The sequence below is a fragment of the Boleophthalmus pectinirostris genome, unplaced genomic scaffold, assembly GCF_026225935.1.
Source record: "Boleophthalmus pectinirostris isolate CB_2022bp ecotype Guang Dong unplaced genomic scaffold, ASM2622593v1 HiC_scaffold_4, whole genome shotgun sequence".
NCBI lineage: Eukaryota > Metazoa > Chordata > Actinopteri > Gobiiformes > Gobiidae > Boleophthalmus > Boleophthalmus pectinirostris.
Window position 1 is genome coordinate 15,566,771 of NW_026571353.1, and position 20,836 is coordinate 15,587,606.

The 20,836-nt window shown below is 37.6% G+C and overlaps 3 protein-coding genes across 3 annotated transcripts in view; 1 reads left to right on the forward strand and 2 right to left on the reverse strand.

The window, feature by feature from the left end:
* Positions 1–7,624, reverse strand: part of LOC110169821 (rapamycin-insensitive companion of mTOR-like) — a 25,654-nt gene extending 18,030 nt beyond the window's left edge. Inside the window, 22 exon segments of the mRNA XM_055162047.1 lie at positions 49–175; positions 271–470; positions 724–859; positions 938–984; positions 1,062–1,163; positions 1,239–1,404; positions 1,509–1,609; positions 1,973–2,053; positions 2,131–2,197; positions 2,282–2,372; positions 2,544–2,631; positions 2,711–2,793; positions 2,886–2,953; positions 3,302–3,369; positions 3,663–3,832; positions 3,922–4,048; positions 4,450–4,513; positions 4,606–4,737; positions 4,832–4,896; positions 5,878–5,975; positions 7,166–7,213; positions 7,339–7,624. Of these exon segments, the coding sequence (XP_055018022.1) occupies positions 49–175; positions 271–470; positions 724–859; positions 938–984; positions 1,062–1,163; positions 1,239–1,404; positions 1,509–1,609; positions 1,973–2,053; positions 2,131–2,197; positions 2,282–2,372; positions 2,544–2,631; positions 2,711–2,793; positions 2,886–2,953; positions 3,302–3,369; positions 3,663–3,832; positions 3,922–4,048; positions 4,450–4,513; positions 4,606–4,737; positions 4,832–4,896; positions 5,878–5,975; positions 7,166–7,213; positions 7,339–7,387 (2,178 nt within the window). The 5' untranslated portion in view covers positions 7,388–7,624.
* A 4,958-nt stretch (positions 7,625–12,582) lies between these two features.
* On the reverse strand, positions 12,583–16,012 carry cunh5orf34 (chromosome unknown C5orf34 homolog). The gene is made up of 11 exons (XM_055162046.1): positions 15,497–16,012; positions 15,302–15,391; positions 14,678–14,962; positions 14,087–14,304; positions 13,899–13,997; positions 13,710–13,830; positions 13,546–13,637; positions 13,393–13,459; positions 13,240–13,328; positions 13,125–13,171; positions 12,583–13,013 (listed from the first exon to the last, which is right to left on the reverse strand). Exons 1-11 carry the CDS (start codon positions 15,698–15,700, stop codon positions 12,835–12,837), a joined length of 1,491 nt encoding a protein of 496 aa, XP_055018021.1. The 5' UTR covers positions 15,701–16,012; the 3' UTR covers positions 12,583–12,834.
* Positions 16,013–16,066: 54 nt separating this feature from the next.
* rnf34a (ring finger protein 34a) lies at positions 16,067–20,571 on the forward strand. Its single transcript, XM_020935455.2, has 7 exons — positions 16,067–16,285; positions 16,735–16,953; positions 17,198–17,584; positions 17,834–17,884; positions 17,998–18,199; positions 18,588–18,617; positions 19,223–20,571. Exons 1-7 carry the CDS (start codon positions 16,280–16,282, stop codon positions 19,408–19,410), a joined length of 1,083 nt encoding a protein of 360 aa, XP_020791114.1. The 5' UTR covers positions 16,067–16,279; the 3' UTR covers positions 19,411–20,571.
* Positions 20,572–20,836: the final 265 nt, after the last annotated feature.

Consider the following 20,836-nt stretch of genomic DNA (forward strand, 5'->3'; position numbering starts at 1 on the left):
ACATACATACATACAGAATAAATTGGGTGTCCTTTTATTCTGACTTACATCAGTAGCAGCGGTGAGAATCTTGGACAGGATCACTCTGGCAAGACCATCTGTACTGTAGTCCAAAGTCGTCACAGCGAGTTTCAGCACAGCATCCTGGTTCTTTACCGAGCACATATTCAGCAGGCTGCAAAAACAAAAGGAGAAACATTGATACTGTCCTCAAGCCCTCGATTTTAATAAAAAATAGCAAATTATGAGTGAAGTCATCTGAGCACTAACCACTGAAACAGGCCACATTTCTCCAGCAGTTTGACGCCTTGTAGATGTGCCGAGAGCGTCCCGAGGAACAGGAAGTAGTGTTGGCTGAGTGTGGTGAGCAGGCCATTACTCTGAAGGGAGCGCTCAGGCTTCAGGCCGGAAGACGAGGAGAGCCACAAAACCATGTCCCTGACCAGGTCCTCAAGGTAACCCTGCCCATCCTAGGGACAGCAACACATATGATGAATATTACTATATAATTGTATCTAACCTATACTATATATTGTTTAACTAGGATTACTATTGGGCATATTAAGATTCACACTAATAGAAAACAGTACTTAAGAAACTAAAACAAATTACTCCATACAATGCACCGATTTGTCGGCAGAACAAAAATTTTACAACAATTTATGTATTACATACATCTACTTATTTCAAAAGAAAATTTACTTTGTGGATTAAAAAAATTACCTCATCAGAATCCATGAGGAACTCGATGAACTGACAGCCAACCACAGTGAGTTGCCTGGCCTTCATGTGATCCAGGGCTAGGCCTGCATACAACTTACTGCTAGGTTTATAGAAATACAGCAGCCTCCGCACAAACCTTAAGAATATGAAACAAAATTGAATAGACTGTTTTTTTTTTTATGTACTGTACAAACAAACAGACAAAGCCATCCACCTGTGCATTTGTTCGTCTTTATTGTTCCTGAGGTTTACGTGTGGCCACTGAAAAGGACATTCCTTGTTATCAACCCACAACAAATTTTGATACTTTACTTGGGAATCTTTGAAATAGGACACACCTTAAGAATTGTGGCGATGAGCAGCCAGTTCCATTCAAGGTTTTGCTTATGGTTGAGTATTTGACTGTCTCTCAAGTTCATCATAAGTGCTTCTTCTGTGTCCTGTGTACAAACATATGACCCACACTATGAAAACTACTGAGTGTGACAACTGTGCACAACAATTATTGAATGTACCTTAATAACATAAATGTCTCGCTGTGGCCGTGAATGAGACTCTCTGCGGTTTTGAGAGGAAACTGATTTTCGGATGATGTGATCCAAGTACAGACTGTAGGGCTTCAGACCTTTTTTCTTCTTCTCATGGAAACGTTTCAGGTTATTGACAGCTGCACTTGCACGACTGAAACACAGAAATTAGTGACATTTTTAAATTTATAGAATCATAGATCATTATCCATTAACTTTGAATCAAGTGATTTGTATTTGTCAGTTGTATGTACTTACAGTCGTTTTTCTTGAGAAATATCAAACGAGGCCGCCATGTTAATGAGAGTGGGCAGGCAGTGCAAGTGGTGACTGTGAGAATGAGGAAGGATGGTGTTTGCCTAAGCCAAAAGAAATATATTAGGTGTAGTATTCAGTATTAAATTGTATACATTCAAATGCATACAGGTTATACATTTAAAGAAGTGGAGTGAATGGGTTTTGAGATATCACAACTATGCATTAAAACCTTAAATGGCTGTAATGCTATAATAATAAATACATTGTCATCAAATATTTTTTCTTTTCTATTTTACCATTATGCATCTTATTCAATTTGATATTTATTTTATATTAAGTCATTTAATAGTATCAAATAGTACGCTCAATGAAAATCAAACATCAAAACCAGTTTATGCCTATACATAAATTATAATTTGTTTACAAAATTATTTTATTACTATATTTTTGCCTTTATATCTTACCATGTGTAGAAGCTCTCCCAAAAGTATAGTTGCTCTCACAGCGAGCTGGTCATCACTACTGGTCACAACTTCAACAATACCCTGAACAAAAACAAAGCAGAAAGTTGTACATTGCACAGAAACAATTAAAAGAAATGCAGATTGAAAGAAAACATTACCTCTAACAGTCCATTTGTGATGAAAGCTGACAGAACAAAAGCCAAATAGTTGTCCATAAGATCTGGCCTAAAAAGAAAAAAAGACACACGTTTAATTTGTATGAAAACAACTACTACACACAAGAGTAAAATCGCTTGCCATCATTCATACCTAGAGCGTGCCCGATGTGGTAAAATGACTTTGGCTTCTGCAGCTACAAAGCCATCCGACAGTCTCCATGTGTCCTGGAACCTGGCAGGGTCTAAAACAATACACACCATTATAAAGTGATGACACAACCCAAGGTGGTCATACTTCTAACAGTGAAAGTGTATGGCGCAACTTTGGAAGGTCCGTCACCTGCTTGTCAGCATGGAAATGTTATTGCTTTCCATTATATGTTCCATGGTATGACACTGAACATATAACTTACCAACACTAAGAAGAGCTTCAGTAAAGTCGTGCGTTACAATGGGCACAGGGAGTCTAAAGATCTCATACAAGACCTCCAACAACCCTTTCTGTAGAGATAATAAAACAGTGAACAATAAAGTTTAACAAACGCAGGGAATAAGCGATGATGTGAGACAGCCTACTCACCCTAACCTCCATATTTGGTATGCAGAGTAAGCCAATTAAAGATTGGATACCAGAATTCCCAGCCTTGCATAGGTTGATAATCCCTGAACGAAAAAGGTATAGACAGAGGTTTAGTAAATATTGCACTCAACAATTATTAACAAATTAAATGTAAAGTTAAATCACTGAGCCCCACCAGACCACGAGCGAAAAGCAGCTACAATTGCCATCCGACTTGACAAAAAACGTGACTCTCGATCCTCCCTGCAGAAATTAAAACACACACGTACATTAAGATGCATGATTACTAAAACACTTCAATAAAATAGCTCATAGCTATTAGCATATGACTCAAAGCTCCTTTTTATGATTAATTGTATATTCCTGCTGTGATGCACTTTGTACATTTTAATTTTTTGTCAAAACTAAAGTCTACAGAGAGATCAATTACATTTTATCTTTTAAAACAGATCCAGTGACCACATAAATTAACACATCCTAAACTTTCCACATGGCATTGTGTTGTTACATAGGATCACAGGTAAATACAGCTACAGCTCACCACGCACAAGGTGTAGTAACACAAATAGTTAATTTTATAAACACACTCACTTGAGCTGTCCCTCAGCTGTGTCAGCATTATGCCGGTAGTGGAAATCAGTGAAAGGTGCAAGGATTTGCTGAAAAAAGAACAAAAACAATTATTAAAGCTTCTAATAAATTGTGACATTGGGGCCACATAAGGTCTTTACATACATGTGTGCTCATGTGGACTCAAGTTATATAAAGTACTATACAAACCTATAAATGTTACATATTTTTGCCACTGTAGTAAAAACAATATTCAGTAAAGGGTTTTAAGTAATGTTAACAAAATTCTTTGGACAACACTGTGATAATTTATTTGACATTGTATCAAATAAACTATATAATTAACAAAAAGTATAAAATCTAAACAATATAACAACTATACCTCGAGCTCTACATCCACCCGCACAAACTGGCGCGTGTGCGGGTGATTGAGAAGATGAAGGATGGTGGTGATCAAAGCTTCATTAATGCGACTTAGCTGACAATCAATGACACTCTTCAAGATGGTGCTCAGACGCGCCCGTTTGGCCACCACTTCTGGGTTTTTTAGAGCTGCAGACAGAAGGCATGTAATGGCAGTTTATTAAAAACTATTTTATGTCTTTAAAATTAATATACACTAGTAATGTGCCTATGCTTACCAAGTTCACACACAATTGCAATGGCTGCACGAACCATGCGGTCACGTTCCTGTAGACCATCAGTGCCCACAGCGATTAGAGAGTTTGCAATGGAGGTGGGAAAGAGCATTGCGTTGACAGTGATGATCTTAATGAAGAGGGGGCACAAATGAGTCACCAACTATGCAAGTCTAGACAGAATTTCTAAAACAAAATGTTTTATCAGACATTTTCTTAGCACTACTATGAGTACAAGAGATGAAATATAGCATATAAGAATAGGTCTTGTTGATTGCATTATGAGTATTTCTCTGAACCTACAGCCAGGGTCAGTGAGTGTGCACATGTTGTTTTCTATGTGGCAAGTGTGCTGAAGAGTGCTCAGGTTTTACAGTAAACTACAGAATCAGCTATAATATCCCAGCAGCCTGCAGTTTTGTACAAACTATCTACACACAGACACTACCACTAACCCAGTGGTCTTTTTTTGGTACTTAGCAGGCACGAGGATAAATAACATAAGGGCATCGGAACATGGAAGTAACATACCTTTCGAACTAGTCTCAAAGCCTGAGTCCTTTCTCCTTCATTGCTCTGTTGGATGTCAATGCATCTAAAAAAAGAACATCCTCAGTTGTTAAAACAAAACTGAAATAGAAACATTAAACAGACACAAAGATAGCAATTATAAAAAAGAAATCTCACCTGGAGATTAAATAATCCACCTGTAGTCTAAGGACCTTTTGCAAGACGTTTGTGTCTTTAATAAGGTACCGTAGTGCCCGCAATCCTGCAGCTCTGACCTCTTTAGCCTCATTTAGCAGAGCAAGACGTAAACTACATAGAAATAATATTACCATTATTATTATTAGGTATTTAAGTAGCACATGCAGAGGACATTTACATTCAAATTAAAAATAAAAAAACTTGCCAAACTATGATTTCTTCATATGTAAATCCAAACTTCTCCTCTTGGTGGCCTACACTGCATAGCAGCTTCAAAACAAGAAGACCATTTCTTGATTACAACCATGTATGATGGGGCAGATGGAACAAGTAAAATATTAGATCTAGTTTTCCCTTAAATTACCTATGAATCAGTAATCTTATGAGTTGACATAATTTTAAAATAGCCTGGGCACTTAGTGTGAGAAGTTAACTTGAAACTTTTGACGTAAATGTTTAAATATGCATGTACAATATATGTCTACTTAGTCAAAAAGTAAGTACAACAATTGTGAAATTAAACACTAATTGTTATACATATTTTTATGCTGCTCCTCAATAGCACAACTGATGAAATTATACAGAAACCTCACATTAGAAATGAACATTTAATTTCATTCTTATCCACAACCCACCAGAGGGATGGCTAAGCAAAGGCAGTATGAGTAAGGGCTTGTTTTGAACCAGCAGTGATGTCAGAGCCAAAGCAGGCAAAACGGAGGGGGGGTAGCAGGGCATGTGACACTCTCTGGGGGGATTAGGTCACCCTCACTGTCCTGAAACCCTTATAAGGAGTCAGCATGGAGCACTGACCAATGTATACACAGATTCAAACATGATGCAGTCTGGGCATTAACCTTCTAACAATGGCATCTAGTCAAGTCTAGACTTCAGGTTTATGGCCACAAGAGTGAATGTGAAAGGTATACAAAATACAAAACACAATTGTTGTCATTTATTTTTTTGAGTTGGAGAAAGCAAGCATAGTTAATGAGCCAACTGCATATTTACCAGGTATTTTTAGCAATTAGAACCCCATGTTTGACAGTCATAGGTGCCATATTGCACATTTTTTCAGCAATTTTTCGGAGGATTAATAGTGCACAGAGACCAAAAACAATCTTCTATGCTGAATTAGTGCCAATAAAAAGCTGCATATTTGAACAATAACCTGTGATTATGGGGCCAATATATTACGTTAATGTGACTGCATAGTATATCAAACATGCTTTGCAACTTGAAATGACATACCTTTATAAAATTGTTCAGGTGGCCCAGTTTACGCATGTTACTGACTCCATGTGGTTTGGCCACATTTTGGACAATTTCCCGGAAATTTTCAGATGGTTCTGCAAAACAAAATAAGAAAATACAATGTAGCCAAGATGTGCATTTAGAGATATTGCCATAATACTCCCCAGTGAACCTTGCCTGATATGAGGGAAGGAAGTTGGTTTAGCTGGTCAAAATAATAGTACGTGTACAGTGTAAACAAGGTCTAGACCGCAAGCAAGTAAGAGGAAGCATGGTCTGTTTTTAGTTCCCATTCACTATCACTTCCTATACAAATTGCAAAACTACTTAGCAGGGGTGCTGATTGGAGAGGGTAAGCAGAAAACCCAAAAGGCATCCTTCCTACAGCTGAATTGTATGCAATTGTATGAAGCCCCATAAGCTGTCACAGTCCGACACAGACATTAAGAGCAACTTGAATACTCGATAAATTGTGAGCAGTAGAGAATGATAATAGACAAATACTGTTTCTAAGGTGAAATTTGTTTTGTAAATGATAATAAACCATTAACAATATCTAACACCAAGTGCAGTTCACTTTAAATTTAGATTGTTTGCATTTCTTAAAATGTAAAATACTATATAAGATTCAATTAAAAAAATTCATCATGCTAAATCAGGTGAAATCACCTAAAGTTGAATGCAATGCTATAGAAGACCCATCAAGCAAGACAAAATTTTGTTTAACAACCCAGACTTAGGCTAAAACAATTGCAAATTAGAACCAACGCTGTTTTTTTCCACTAACCAGACCAGATTTCATCATATTTGAACTACATTAGGCAGAAAGGTAAAAAAAAAAATGGGACGAAAGAGACTCCCTGACCCATGTAAACAAACTGATGCAGAATCAGTCACGATAAGAAACCATACGGAGGTTAATGACTATGGAACTCACACACAATTCAGTGACTAAGGTGTAATTACACCATTACGAATAGTAGAGTAAAATTAGAAATATCCTACACATTCTACAATCAAAACAACAGAGCGGCGTCATGGCTGGTTAGCTGTGGCAGCTAACGCTAACTCAGCTAGTTAGTTAGCCTGCTACCGCCTGTTATTATGGTACCCTTTCCCACTGTTGGTAGGTGGATCAGAAAATCACAATTAACACAGTGACTATGACAGCATCTAATCATGGATACGAAGAAGTACATAGTAAAGCTTCAAATAATGGTTGTTCCACTCGTGCTCAAAATCCATTTTGAACAATAATCGCTTTCAGAGATGCGATGAAGCTTACCTCTGGTCAGATCCAGCGGTACGTTTTCTTCCCCGCTGTCATTCCGACCTGTCAAACACACACGCGGCTGACATAAGCATAGAGCACACTACAGGCAATATGAGCCCAGAAAACTCAATTACTGCAGCACTGGCCTCCGAGGTGTATAAATGTACCGAGTTTTTCATGCTTACCTCGCATCCGAAGACTCCGGATAGGACGGCCGCGGAAGCTGGCCGCCATGTTTCCAGGAACATACACAACACCGGAAACTTCGTGGAATATCGCGAGAATCGGATGGTTTGACGTTTGATGGACCTCATGATGAGTTTGCCCAATATTTGAATTGTATTATTTGTATTACTTTAGTATCAGTATTTGAACAGTACTATAAGTTAAATGTATGGAACATAATAATTATTAAAATATGCATTCATGTAGTCGCAGTTAAAGCCTATAGCTTAGATACTAAAGGATCAAAGAGAAAATTCTAAAAAAAAAAAAAAAGGCATGCATAAAAGCAATAAAAAATATAGCCGCAAGCGGCAATGATTGGCCCTCTACACCGCGCCCCGCAAACGCCCCGCAAACGCCGTGCCTCACATTGACCCTAAACTTAAGGTTTAAGCCTAAACTTAAACCTTACCCTAATCATAATCCTAACCATAGCCCCAACCCTAGCCCTAAAAATCTTAATCTAACTTTGCAATTTTCAAAATTTGGCAAAAAAAAAAAATAATAATAATCCAAGATGGCGGACTTCCAGTTTGTAAAGGGGCGTGGTCACAATATACATTTTTGTTCTTATTGCCATAATGCATCTGGATACCAAATTTGGTTTGGCTACGCCAGCGTTTGTGTAAGGACATACAATTTTGGCTTGTTGCCATGGCAACACAATGTAAACGAGATGTGAGCATCATTGAGTTTTTTAATCAAGACCATGTCACAAATGTGGATACCAAATTTTGTATATCTGTGACAAATAAAACCTTATTTTTACATACAAATTTTCTAGGGGGCGCTATTGCACCCATTTTTGTATTTTCTTACATCAATCTGTTCAGGGTCGGGGTGTGAACCCACGATTAAAATTTGAGTGAAATCAGCCAAAGTTTGTGCAAATTGCTAGGGGGCGCTATTGCACCCTCTTTACTTACATCAGTCTGTTCAGGGTTGAGGTGAGAACTCAGGATTAAAATTTGAGTGAAATCGGCCAAAGTTTGTGCAAATTATCAGGTGTCAAAGTTTGATGGTGAGCCCTAAAAAACGAACCCAAAATTTGCACCGTTGCCATGGCAACACCGTGTGACCTTTTAAAAAGCTTTTAACAACTTTTAATGTCCCACTTGTCTAGATGATACAGAATGATTCTGTCTGGGTCAAACGCCCTCGGACGAGTTCGTTCAAATACAAGGACAGGTCGTACGATCAATCCAATATGGCCGACTTCCTGTTGGTTGCCTAGCAACCGCGTAATATACTTTTTGTTCCAATTCCCATGATGCATCTGTGTACCTAATTTGGTTTGGCTACGCCAAAGTTTTTGTTGGGTGTCCTATTGGCAAGGGCAGATGTTTAGCCTGTCACCATGGCAACACGATGGGAAATGGCATGGGGTCGTCATTGACTTTTTTGATCAAGACCATGTCATGAATCTGTGTACCAAATTTTATATGTCTACAACGAAGTAAATGTTTGCACTACCATGCAATTTCCCTAGGGGGCGCTATTGTGCCCATTGGAGATTTTCTTATATAAATCTGTTCAGGGTCAGGGTGTCAATCAACGATTCAAATTTGAGTGAAATCGGCCAAAGTTTTGTGCCAGAATTTGTAGATTTTATCAATGGAGAGTTTATGTCATCGCTATGGCAACGCCATAAAAAATATGACATGGGTGTCATTGAATTTTGGATCAGGATGCCAAAATGGAATTTTGTGCAAAATTTCAGAAATTTTTGAACAACTATTTGGGAACAAATGATTTTCTTCTATATTAAATTTAGTTTCAATCTATAGGGGGCGCTAAAGCGCCAAATTAATAATTTTCACATGAAGTAGCTTCCGGGCAGAGAGTTTAACAACTGTTTAAAATTTCGTTGAAATCGGAGTTCGTTTGAGCAAATGGGAGCAATTTGTAAATCTCCAAAATTGTGTGCATTTTTTGTTGCTTCACTGCTCAGAGACCGTAAGACGTGTGTGAAAAATGTGGATAACTTTTGATGTTCCACGTCTTGAGATAATGTGGACCAAATTTGAGCTCGTTCGGGTGAAAGCCCTCGGAGGAGTTCGTAAAAGCTTAGCCAACTGTAAGCCAATATTGCTGCCCCCTATTGGAGTGCACGGTGTTGGCGTAATAATATTTTTTCCTTGTCTTGACATGATCGACCTCTGTGTCAAATTTCATGATTGTACGTGAATTTTTTTTTTGTGTCATTCGTATTCCCTAATGTATTTTTGAGTCGTTTGGGGGCGCTGACGAGCCATTTTATTTATGTTTGGAAAATGAAAATAACCAAAACGTAGGGAAGCGCGAGTTTTACCAGATGGAAAAATTTCAGGACTTTTCGTCATTGTTTAGTGGGTGATAATTGGGTGAGTTGGTTAGGGAAAAAAAATAATAAGAAGAAGAAAGAAAGAATACTATTCTGATACGAGAACAATGTTCGGCTTTTTTTTGGCCGACAAACTATACATTTTCGGAAACCTCTGGCGCATTGCTACGTGATTGCGAGGGTCCCTGGTCACTCTGGGCGAGTCACGTCGCGCCATTCCATTTTTTGGCCACTTGGAGCATCGCTTTGCGATACTAATAGGCCCTTCGCCAGCCTCTGGCGCTCGGGCCTAAAAATTGCATCATCGTCATTCATATTGTTTATTTAAGTTTAAGCTTAAATTCAGAAATCACTGAAAGTGAGATGGACAGATGCCCAAAAAAAAAAAAAAAAAAAAAATCAGACATGTCATGCTTGTGAGGATTAAAAACACATCTAAAAATATCTTTAAAAAACAATGCTACTTTTAAGGTGCATTGTGTAACTTTTCTGGTGGTCCATCAAATGCTTTTCTTCATGGAGATGTTATTGCTTTGTCTGTGATGTTTCATAGTATGGCATTAAACCTTTCTATCTTTATGGAGACCAAACCAGACCAAGTTACAGGTCAGATCTGTGGAGAGGCAACCCCACTCACAGCCAGAATGCCTGTTATTCTAGGTATTTTTGAGCAATAAAACCACCTGTAATTGAATAAATGTAAGTAGAGTTGTTTACTCTCATACTGTGGAACATTCCAGGCAGAGCCATAGAAACAAGCAAGTGACGGATCCCCAACCAAAAAGTAACATAGTGTACCATTAAATTTATAGTCTGCACAAATACATTTTCTGTTTAGATATACCTAATACAAAGTGAGTCTACGTCGTCATAAACATCATCTTCCTCAGCTGTTGCAAAAACATGAAAAAAAACCCATCATGAATACACACTACATTTGACAATGTATTGTTTCAACAGATAAATGGTAAACATACCAGGATCTCTCTGGCCATTTCTGTCTGCTCTGGTAAAATGCAGTGTTTGTTAAATCAGTTTGCAGGAGGATCATTTCACAAAAATGTTAAACCACTAGGTGTTAGTGTAAATACATTCTAGGTCAGCAACCTTCTGTATCCACCGAAGACTGCAATGGAGTCACTTGGTTTCAATCGTACAACTGTAAATACAGAGAGCTGCAACTGACTTAAATGCACTTCAAAAGACTTTTGATTGATTTCGTATACTCATATGATTCATTTGTGTAACTGGATGGTAAATCTACACAACACACACAGTGGACTTACAATTGCCCATAGTAGCCTATATGGTAAAATGTAGGATGAAAGTTAATTCTATGTATCATACTATCATGCCAAGTCAACACTAAAACTGTTGTTGCAGACGTGAGCTCTCTATTATGGGCAGCTTGAGCTAAAGAACCTGACTCATTTGGGTTCCCATATATCAGGACATATTGAATTCAAATATAGCTCTTATTAATAACAATTTTAATGCTGATATATTATATAAAAATTACAAAAAATATTGGAGATGATGTCCCATTTGTTTTGGTTCTCAAAATACTTATCAAATCACAAAGCAGCCTTTCTTGAGATTCTCATTTTGGTTGTCAGAAAGATTCAAGATTGCTTGTCATATAGACAATGAAATTAAATTTCAAGCATCAAACACTGCATAGTTTTGATGTAAAGTGCAAAACCTTCTTTTTTTCCAGATTCACAAAACATCTAGCTAGCTAATACCTAAAAGGACTCCATCTTTAATCTATCTGAATCCTCAACCCCACCTACAGCCATTAATCAGTGCACATTCAGCCTCTTTGTGGGTCTTCTGCAGGTTAGGCACTGGCAACCCAGGTTCAATGATGACAGAAGTAGATAGATAGTAGTTTAAAATAGTAAGAGCACAGGTTACATACAGTTCCTTTAAGGCTTAACTTCTATTTGGAATACCCACGTCATCATATAGATGGTGCCCATCATCTAGTGAATACAAGTCATGAGAAACATTAGGCCCACTTATTTCAAGAAGCCAAAGTACTGAATTACTTACAGGACTGCACAAGTCCCATGCATTCCCTAAATATGAAAGAAGAGCTAATTTTAGGTCAGACGCAATAATGGGCATAAAATATAAATATTGCTAACTTATAAATTACCAGTAAAGAGGAGCTGCCTCCTCTATATCATCATAGTCATGTGTGCAGTGTCTGTGCAGCTTACAGACATAGACCCAAAGACATCAGATAGCTTGATTTGGTCAATTTAATGTGTGATCATTCTTTTAGGCTTTGCTTCTTTCAGTCCTTTCCAAATAGGGAAAACACAATAGAAAATTATAAAGTCATAAAATAGATAGATGTTGCAAATTGCAGGATTTAAAGAAAGATATTTTACTTGACAATCTGGAGAAATGTCTAAACTGCCAACATTAACTAAAGAAGCATCTGCTTTGACACACTGGCTCCTATTAACTTCTTGGGTTCTTTTTAAAGACAATGCAGTAAAGTGTATTTACCTTGTTGATATGTTTCGGCTGCTAGCTGCAAGCCATCTTCAGAACTGGACAGTTTTAAAATTAGCAATTATGAATACCCATTGAATACCTTACCTTAAATTTCCTTCTTCCCATGTTATGTATTGTTTCAGTATTTGTGCATTTGATTTTATTTATTTCAATCTTTAAACAGTAAAATAAATCTAAGATATAAACAAGATAATCATAACACCTGTAGATGAGTTACTTACCAACTCTTTCAGCAAATTAGAAAATGGTTTAACGTTACAGCAAGAAATCATTTGGTAATATTTTAAAGAAGGCACAAATAGCCAATTCCTCTCTGATCTGAGACCAATAACTCTTCAGGGATAACAAAAAATAAGGTATATTATCTTTTAATAAACCACCTTCTCATATGTAGGAAAACATTTTTCAAGTAATACATACATCACAACTGAAGTCCCTTTCAAAATGTTTCTACATAAAGTATTTTTTGCTAAGAGAATTTTGGTTGTTATAAATACATTTAAGCATTGTAGCAATTGCACAACTGGAAAATAGTCCATGTTTGTATGTATAGCATAAATTATAATTTGTGGGAAAAATAGTTCAGGGTTTAGAGCAGGGCAGTCTATATACGTGAAGCTGAAGTTATAGCAGCATCAATGTCTGCTATGGCTTTAGATGTCCTTTGCAGGGCTTCGGCGATGCTTTTTGGATTCAGTGGTTCTGAAATGACCTCAGTTGCATATTTACCATCCTGTTTACAGCTTTTGTGAGCTCTGAAAATAGTACTCTTATCCATTATAACTGTACATGGTCATTAAGGAAATGGGGTTTTAATATTATGATAAAAATATAGGCATAATGAAATGTAAAAGGTAATAATTAGCCATTTAGATATATCACATTCAAGGATACAATTAAATCGTTTTATCCTCTGTAGCTCCTCTTCCACAATATCTGACCTAATGTTTAAAAATAAATTCAGTACAGTTGGCAATACTGTTAACTATTTCACAACAAAACTGCGTACCGTCTGTGTATATTCACATTTTCCTCATCAGCCATAGATGAGGTAAAAGTTTTAGCAGATTTGGTGCTATCAAGACCAGTCAGTTTATTCTGCAACAAAATAATATCAAATAAGTAAATATAACTATAACTATAACTATAAATATAAACAGACCTTGTGTAAACAGCTAGGTGCAGAAGACTTCAGAGACTGCTTGGCCTGAATATAACAAGTGAGAATTCTACAAAACATAAATTTATGGATCACTTTAATTTAAAAGGGAATAAATATGGCTGTTCATACAGATGTAAATGTAAATTAACAGACCTGCTTGCACAATTGACAATAAAGCATATTGAGTAGGGTTGTCCAGGTATATCGGGTGGAAGGCAATTTAGGTGATAAGTTACTTCTTTGTTCTAAGAGGAAATAAAAAGCTTTCCTTAATATTTGTGTCATTTTGGATATGTAAATAGCTTATAAAATTCTACCCCTTCTGACAGAAGCTCATGTTTGTAATGTGTAAAATGGCTGTTCAGAATGCCATTGGAGCAGATGACTGAACCATCTCCTGGAGACACTTCTATAACAGGTACGGTTCCCTCTATAATCCTTCAGGCAAGATTTTAAACATTACAAATGCAAAACTAATCAGATTCTCAAAATAAGTATTTAGATACCTGTAGGTAACACCTTGGCACCACATCACTTTTACAAGTTCTGCATGGACCAGTTGTGTCTCACCAGTTTGTTCTTTAGCCAAAATGCTTGGCTTCCATCTGACAAAAACAACAGCAAACTCAGAAAAATTAGCCATTGAACACAGAATTGCTGATATGTTGATGATACAAGTGAAACTGTTGTGAACCTGTGCCAGTGGGGCATGGAGCAGCTAAGAGAAAGAGCTTGAGGAAGTTGAATCTTGGCTTCACCTAAATGGCTAGAAATGGCGTCTGCTCTTGTAGAACTATCATTACGAGCTTTCCTGTGTTGCTTTGCCAAGGAGAGGGGATGAGACCATATGGATGGGGGACAACTACACGAGTGATGTTGTACCACTGTGACGGATTGAAACATTTTCTCAGGCTGAAAGGACATTGCTCATAATGAATGGGTTAATCTTTAAATTGCAATTAACAATTCTAACAATTATCCAATGAGATTCATTTGGTTTTCCAATATTTGAAAAACGAACTCTTGGTCTGTAAAACGAACCTAATAACATAATTCAATTTTTTTTCTTTTTACATTAACAGCATACATATAAAATAGAAAAGATGAGGTTCAATCTGAGAACTTACAGACTTAAGGGCAACTTTAAAGTCTTTTAATTTAAAATGTACAATGATGTTAAGTTAACATTTAATTGATCATTTGCCAAAGCTACCACCGGCTAATCAATTAAAGGTGTTCAACATGCATCCTTAGTTGAAGATGTAAAGAACCAGGAAACACATACCTTTGAGTTGTCTTTGCTGACTGATAAAGGAGGTCTGGATCTTGATCTTACAGTTTCATTTTTAGTCTTTCCTTTTGTAGGACAACTTGACAAAGACTGTGCACTGAGCTGTTGATTATTCTGACTGACAGTACATGTAAATTCAACAGTGAAGTCTTTGCCCAAAGGAGAGAGAGTCAACACAGCCCTCCCGTCCCCAGACCTGATGATGGTTTCACCTCCAGATCCAACTGCAGCATCACAGGTGAATGGCCACTGTACTTCACAGCTATGGCTGTAAGAAGACTTCAAAATAAAAAGGCATTTTTGTTTATAAGCTCATTTCTGTCTCCACTTTCTGGGGGAGGGTGAGCCACCTGTTTGTCTCCTGGATGACAGTGTTAATTTGTTGACAGTAAGGCTTTAAACTTATTTAGCTCCAGGGAGAAAAGAAGTGAAGCCACCAGGTCAAAATATGAATGCATGGCATATTGGTAGATATGTTTACTATTGTGGAACACACCAAGTAAAGAAATAACATGCAATCATGGTGACAAGCAAGTGTTAGACCAGCCACAAAAAATGTTACACAGTGCACCTTTAAAATACATTTTAAAGAGTTCATGAAGGCCTATTATAAAATACCTTTTTCTGGTCTTCAGGTATAAGTTCTTCAGGAAGATATGGTTGGCTGGAATACTTATTTCGAAATGCCAATGCAGTTGCCACAATATCCTAAAAAATGAACAGAATTCAGCTATGTATAGTGACCTGGAAGTAACCAATGGTAACAACAAACTATGTATATTATTCCACCAATTTCACGTGTCTAGTAGTTACCTTATATGCGCTGATGGTGAAGCGAGTCCTCTGGCGGATCCTCTCGCTGGGCAGAAGAGAGTGACCCGTGGGTATAGGGGCTTTCTCTAGCACAAACTCCGATCCACAGGGCGACAGTTGTACCCGAGCTCCGTTTTCAAAGCAAATCTCCACTGACTCATCTTCATACATTATCATCGACGAAACAGCGCTATTCGTTTCCATAATAGCGCTTTACTTTAGAAAAGCCACTAAATTCAGCTCGTTTTCGATACAGTTGAAGTTTATACTTGGCGCGCCGTGCTGCCAACAAAAATAACACGAAACCGGAAGTTAAGTTCCTTTTTTCTAAACCAGCCAAAATGGATGATTAACATTAAACATAACAGTACACTACTACACTACACTATAATACACTACACTACAAATACTAATACTAAAAAACTAAACAGTATAATGAAATTGCCACTTTAAGTTACGTAATCCATGTTTCAATTATATTACAAAAAGTATTCAAGTACTCATTCCATCTATCCTTAGCTAAACTGAACCACTAGATGGCACTAAAACACCGACCCGACGTCTGTGGCGCTTAGCGTCACTAGCAGAAGAACTGACTGCTCTCAGCTCGGGTTGCTCATGGGGCTGCTTCTGTGGTTCCGCGAGTGAAATATTCTTCGCTTTTCTTCGCCATCCTGTGTGATTTTGGACGTTTTCTCGCTGTAAAGCTGGATAGCAGGTTGTAAAGATTGCAATGCTTAAATTATCAAACTGTTCTCACACAGAAGACACTTCGGTGGTGCAATGAAGGTACGGGCAGCTTTAGCTTTACCATCCTTTATCATGATAGAATTTGTTGCTCTACTCAAGGCAGCTAACAAGCAACATGAGCTAATTTAAGACAAGTGGTTATTTCGCTGCATCTTTAACACTGTGTTAGCTCAATTTAAGAGTGAGCATATCATCAATCATGAAGCTAAACTACAGAAAGCAGCGTTGACAGCTGTCATCAATGCCTCGAGAGTTGCAGCAGCAGTACTAGGCCTGTTCACTAACATCAGCGCTGTTACAAAACAGACTCACTCATTAAAAAACAACAACAACAACATTGTTTTATGTTTAAATGATTGATACATAGGATTGTTTTTAATATAATGTCGATGTTTTTATGATCTGTATATAGGCTATGTTTTATTCTGTTGTTGGGTTTGAGATTGCAATAGCAATATATGAATAATAATAATAGTTGTTCATACTAGGCAAATGCCTCCTCTGTGTGGGCTTCATGCTGTGGTTTGCTGAATGAAGTCATGGGAACAGGGGCCGTCCGGGGCCAGCAGCCAGGCTTTGGGGCAGGTGCTGGACCTTTCCGATTTGCCCCTAGTGCAGGATACTCTACATATCCGCCTGCCAGCTCAGGGAGCCCCAACCTCGTGTGCAAGGCTTGTGGCCAAGCCTTTTCTGTCTTCAGGAGGAAGGTATGTTTAATGACTTATTGTGGTTATGATTTTAATTTTGTGCGGCTTGGATATAATATTTTTGAGCAAAAACTGTCAAAATTGTATAGATGTGAAAAAAACAAAAATGTTGACTTCATGTCTGGTACTCATATTTATAAGATTAATTCTGTTTTATCTGAGATTGTTCTTCTGGCATTGATGTTATACTTATTATTTATGTTGTGTGCTGAAAATATGTGTTATATTTTCTCTGAATCTGCAGTATATTTGCTGTGACTGCAAGAAAGGATTCTGCTCCTTGTGTACGATACTGCAGGAGAATCTGCGTATCTGTGCTACATGTCATTTACTGAAGGCGACGTGTTTCCAGCGGCCAAGGCTGATGCGCCTGCGTGTCAAAGACCTGCGTCAGTACCTTCAGCTCCGTAACATTCCCACAGACACATGCAGAGAAAAGGAGGACCTGGTTGAACTGGTGCTGTGTCACCAAGGCATTGAGGAAGAGGACGATCCAGACACCAACAGCCTTCACTCGCGCTCTCTGTACTCTCCCACGCCCTCCACCACGCAGTCTGCCTCTGAATTGTCCACCTTTGCTGCGTCTCAAGAGGGGCCACTCAGCAGAAGCGATAGCTCTGATACCACCCCAGTAAGGATGTTTTCACAGTTCAATCTGCTTTAGTTTAAAAAAGCAACAAGGAACGTTAAAAGTAAAAAAATAAAATAAAATTGAATTCAGTAGTACTGACATGCATACATAAGTGCACTTGGTGTTGTCATTCACAAGATATAACTGTCTGTCTCAGTTTTGTCCTAATCCTAATCCTTAGTTAACAGCTAGACACACCTGTAGTCTGTACAAAGTCGCACAGACTAATGTTTGTGTTGTGTGGTGCAGGAAGCTGATGCAGCATCGACATCTCTCCTTCACTTGGAACACACACCTGAGGTGATCATTGTTTGATGTTACACTAGACAAATGTCATTAAACTGTATGCTATAGGCCCTTGATATATAGTCAGCTCAGGTGTAGAGTAGTGAAGTCCATGTTTGATTTTACAGACAAGTCCTCAAACACGGCGCCGGGCCCGAGCCTCTTTATCAGACATCTCCAGCCTGGGTGACATTGAAGACCTCTCTGTCCGGCAGCTCAAAGAAATCTTGGCCAGGAACTTTGTAAACTATTCAGGGTGCTGTGAGAAGTGGGAGTTGGTGGAGCGGGTGAGGCGACTGTATCGAGAAACTGAGGAAAACAGGAAATCATGTAAGTTTACTCAGGATAATCATAACACTTTCAGATTGTGTTTGGGCAAAATAAACACATTTTGAGACAGATATTATAATGGTGATTAGATCCATAGCAAGAAGACGTTAATAAAAAGATGTAAAACAAAAAAATTTAATTAAATTAATACAAACTGCAGGGTAGAGGGTTAGGTGAAAACTGAAATTTTCTAAGCGCTCAAGCATAATAAACATGCAGGATTACTGTAACATCTAAGTACAACTGCATAAGATAATTAGGATAATGGTTGAGCTTTTAAAGGTCATTTTTGCATACAATTTCTGAAGCCCTAATATGCATGACTGCTTACACTTGTAAATCACATGTACTGGCAATTGTTTATATTTGTGTCTGTTTATCTTTGCAGTGGAAAATGTGAGCAGTAGTGTAACCACAGGTAACTGTTGTCTTTTTAACCTGGTTTCCTTGTATCATGCACCACATCCTGTTATAAAGTACTGCTTTGTAATGTTTAAAAATATTTTAAGTAATGATAAGGGCATGATTTAAGGATGAAATGTATTCCCTGAAATCACATTCTCTCTGTATTTCTTTATTTTCTTTACTTCATTCTAAAGTAATGGCCTTACCCCCTCCTATCTGCAACGGTACTAATGGAGGTAAGGTTATGACTGACTTGTGATTGTAATCTTCACTTGCTCTTTCAGTAATAGTCTTCATTTTGCACCCTTCATTGCTAGCTATACAAACTGTGTAAGGCAGAATATCTAGTACATATCAAAGAAAAAGTATGACGTTAATTGTTTCTATGGTCTCTGTGCCACCAAGAGACTGTGGTTGTCATGGAAACATAGTGACATTTTCCAAGTGTTTTGTGCACGACCTCATCAGATGAGCCACACTTAAAAGTATTTTTCCTCAGCCCCTGATGTGTCTGCCCCTTCAATGCATGGCACATCACTATTGTTTTGTATTAGCATTTGTAATGTTTCATTTGTGTTCACTGTACCCTTTGACAAGCATTTATTTTCTGTGTTTTAGACGGTGAAAAGGGACCATTAACCATCTATGATGATAATCTCTGCCGAATCTGCATGGATGCTGTGATCGACTGCGTTCTCCTGGAGTGTGGTCACATGGTCACCTGCACAAAGTGTGGAAAAAGGATGAACGAGTGTCCCATCTGTAGGCAGTACGTTGTGAGGGCAGTGCATGTTTTTAAATCTTAACCACTGCAGCACCACAGACTGGCACAAACCCTAGATGCAGATTATTGCTGCTTTTTGGGGATTTTCCCATTTGAATCATTAGTTTATCTGTGTTAGTGTTTTGATTTATCATTTCTAAATACAAAGAATGTGTAGCCATGTGCTTGTGAACAAAATTCATCAAATTTATCTCTGAACTGAACTGAGAAAATGGCTTGGTAAACTTGTAAATAAAAATTCTCAGTTGCTGCAAGTGACAAAAATACCAAGGAATCCCACCATTAGTTACTTGGCAGGAAAACTAGGTGCCAAAAACTCCGTCAAGCATCTCATTCATTCCTCCCATTGACTGTGGGTCGCTTGTATCAATAGCACATTAAAGAAAAGCCTTTTTCTCTACGGATTAATCACTTTTACTGCAGCTCATGTCGTAAGCGGCATACAACCTTGATTTTTGTAATCCATTGTAAGCACATTATGTATTAAACCACACTCAATCATGCTGGTCATTACATTGTAAAGAAATAAGGTGATCATAACAATATCTTACTTTACAGTCACCTTTGTCCTAACTTTGCCCTTAAGTGGCTCCTAACAGACAAACTAGGTGCTAACAAACTCATGCCATCTTCCCTCTATTTCCAAAATGAATTTTGGGTATACATCTTTGAATATTATTTGGAGTGGAACAGTGCATTTTGCTTTGAAGTTCATTACACTAAAATAGAAGTGATATATTGGGGAAAAAACATTTACTGACATATGAGGTATAGTATGTATAGAATAATTGACTTGCTAATGTACATTTGCATATATTGATCCTTATGAGATGTATATAACTATATTTTTTCCATTTGATTTGAAGTGTATTTTGAGATTATTTATATTTTACAGAATTCTTTGTACCTATGTAACTGGCTTTATCCAGAGCATGACAGTAGCCTGTGCATTTGGCTAGGTTTGCCACACTGTATTCTGGTCAGGGTTTTTAATTTTAAAATATTTAGCACTGCTGTAAACCACATTGAGCCAGATGATGCTGCTACCACAGTTCACATCAATTATGAACAGTTAACTGCACTTTTCTGTTTCTGAGAGTGTAAAATTTGTGCTAGGTTTGGTCTTTGTATTTTGGAATGTTGAACCTTATTTTTTGGTAATTAAAGATTTTAATTAAAATAAGTTTTGCATTTGACTACACCATAGCTTGTACTGTTGCATTACAGCTGTATGTGGGTTCAAAGGTAGGTATTCTAAAGATGTAAATTTTTTGAAATCCACTATCTATGGTTATGTTAAAAAAGTATCGTTGCTATACAAGCTTAGACAGGTCTTTTAAACGTGGTATACATCACACAAAATAAGTGAGGATAATGAATGATGTGGTAAAAACATAATTTGTAATAAACAATATCAAAACTTAGATAGGAAAGTGCAATACAATCTA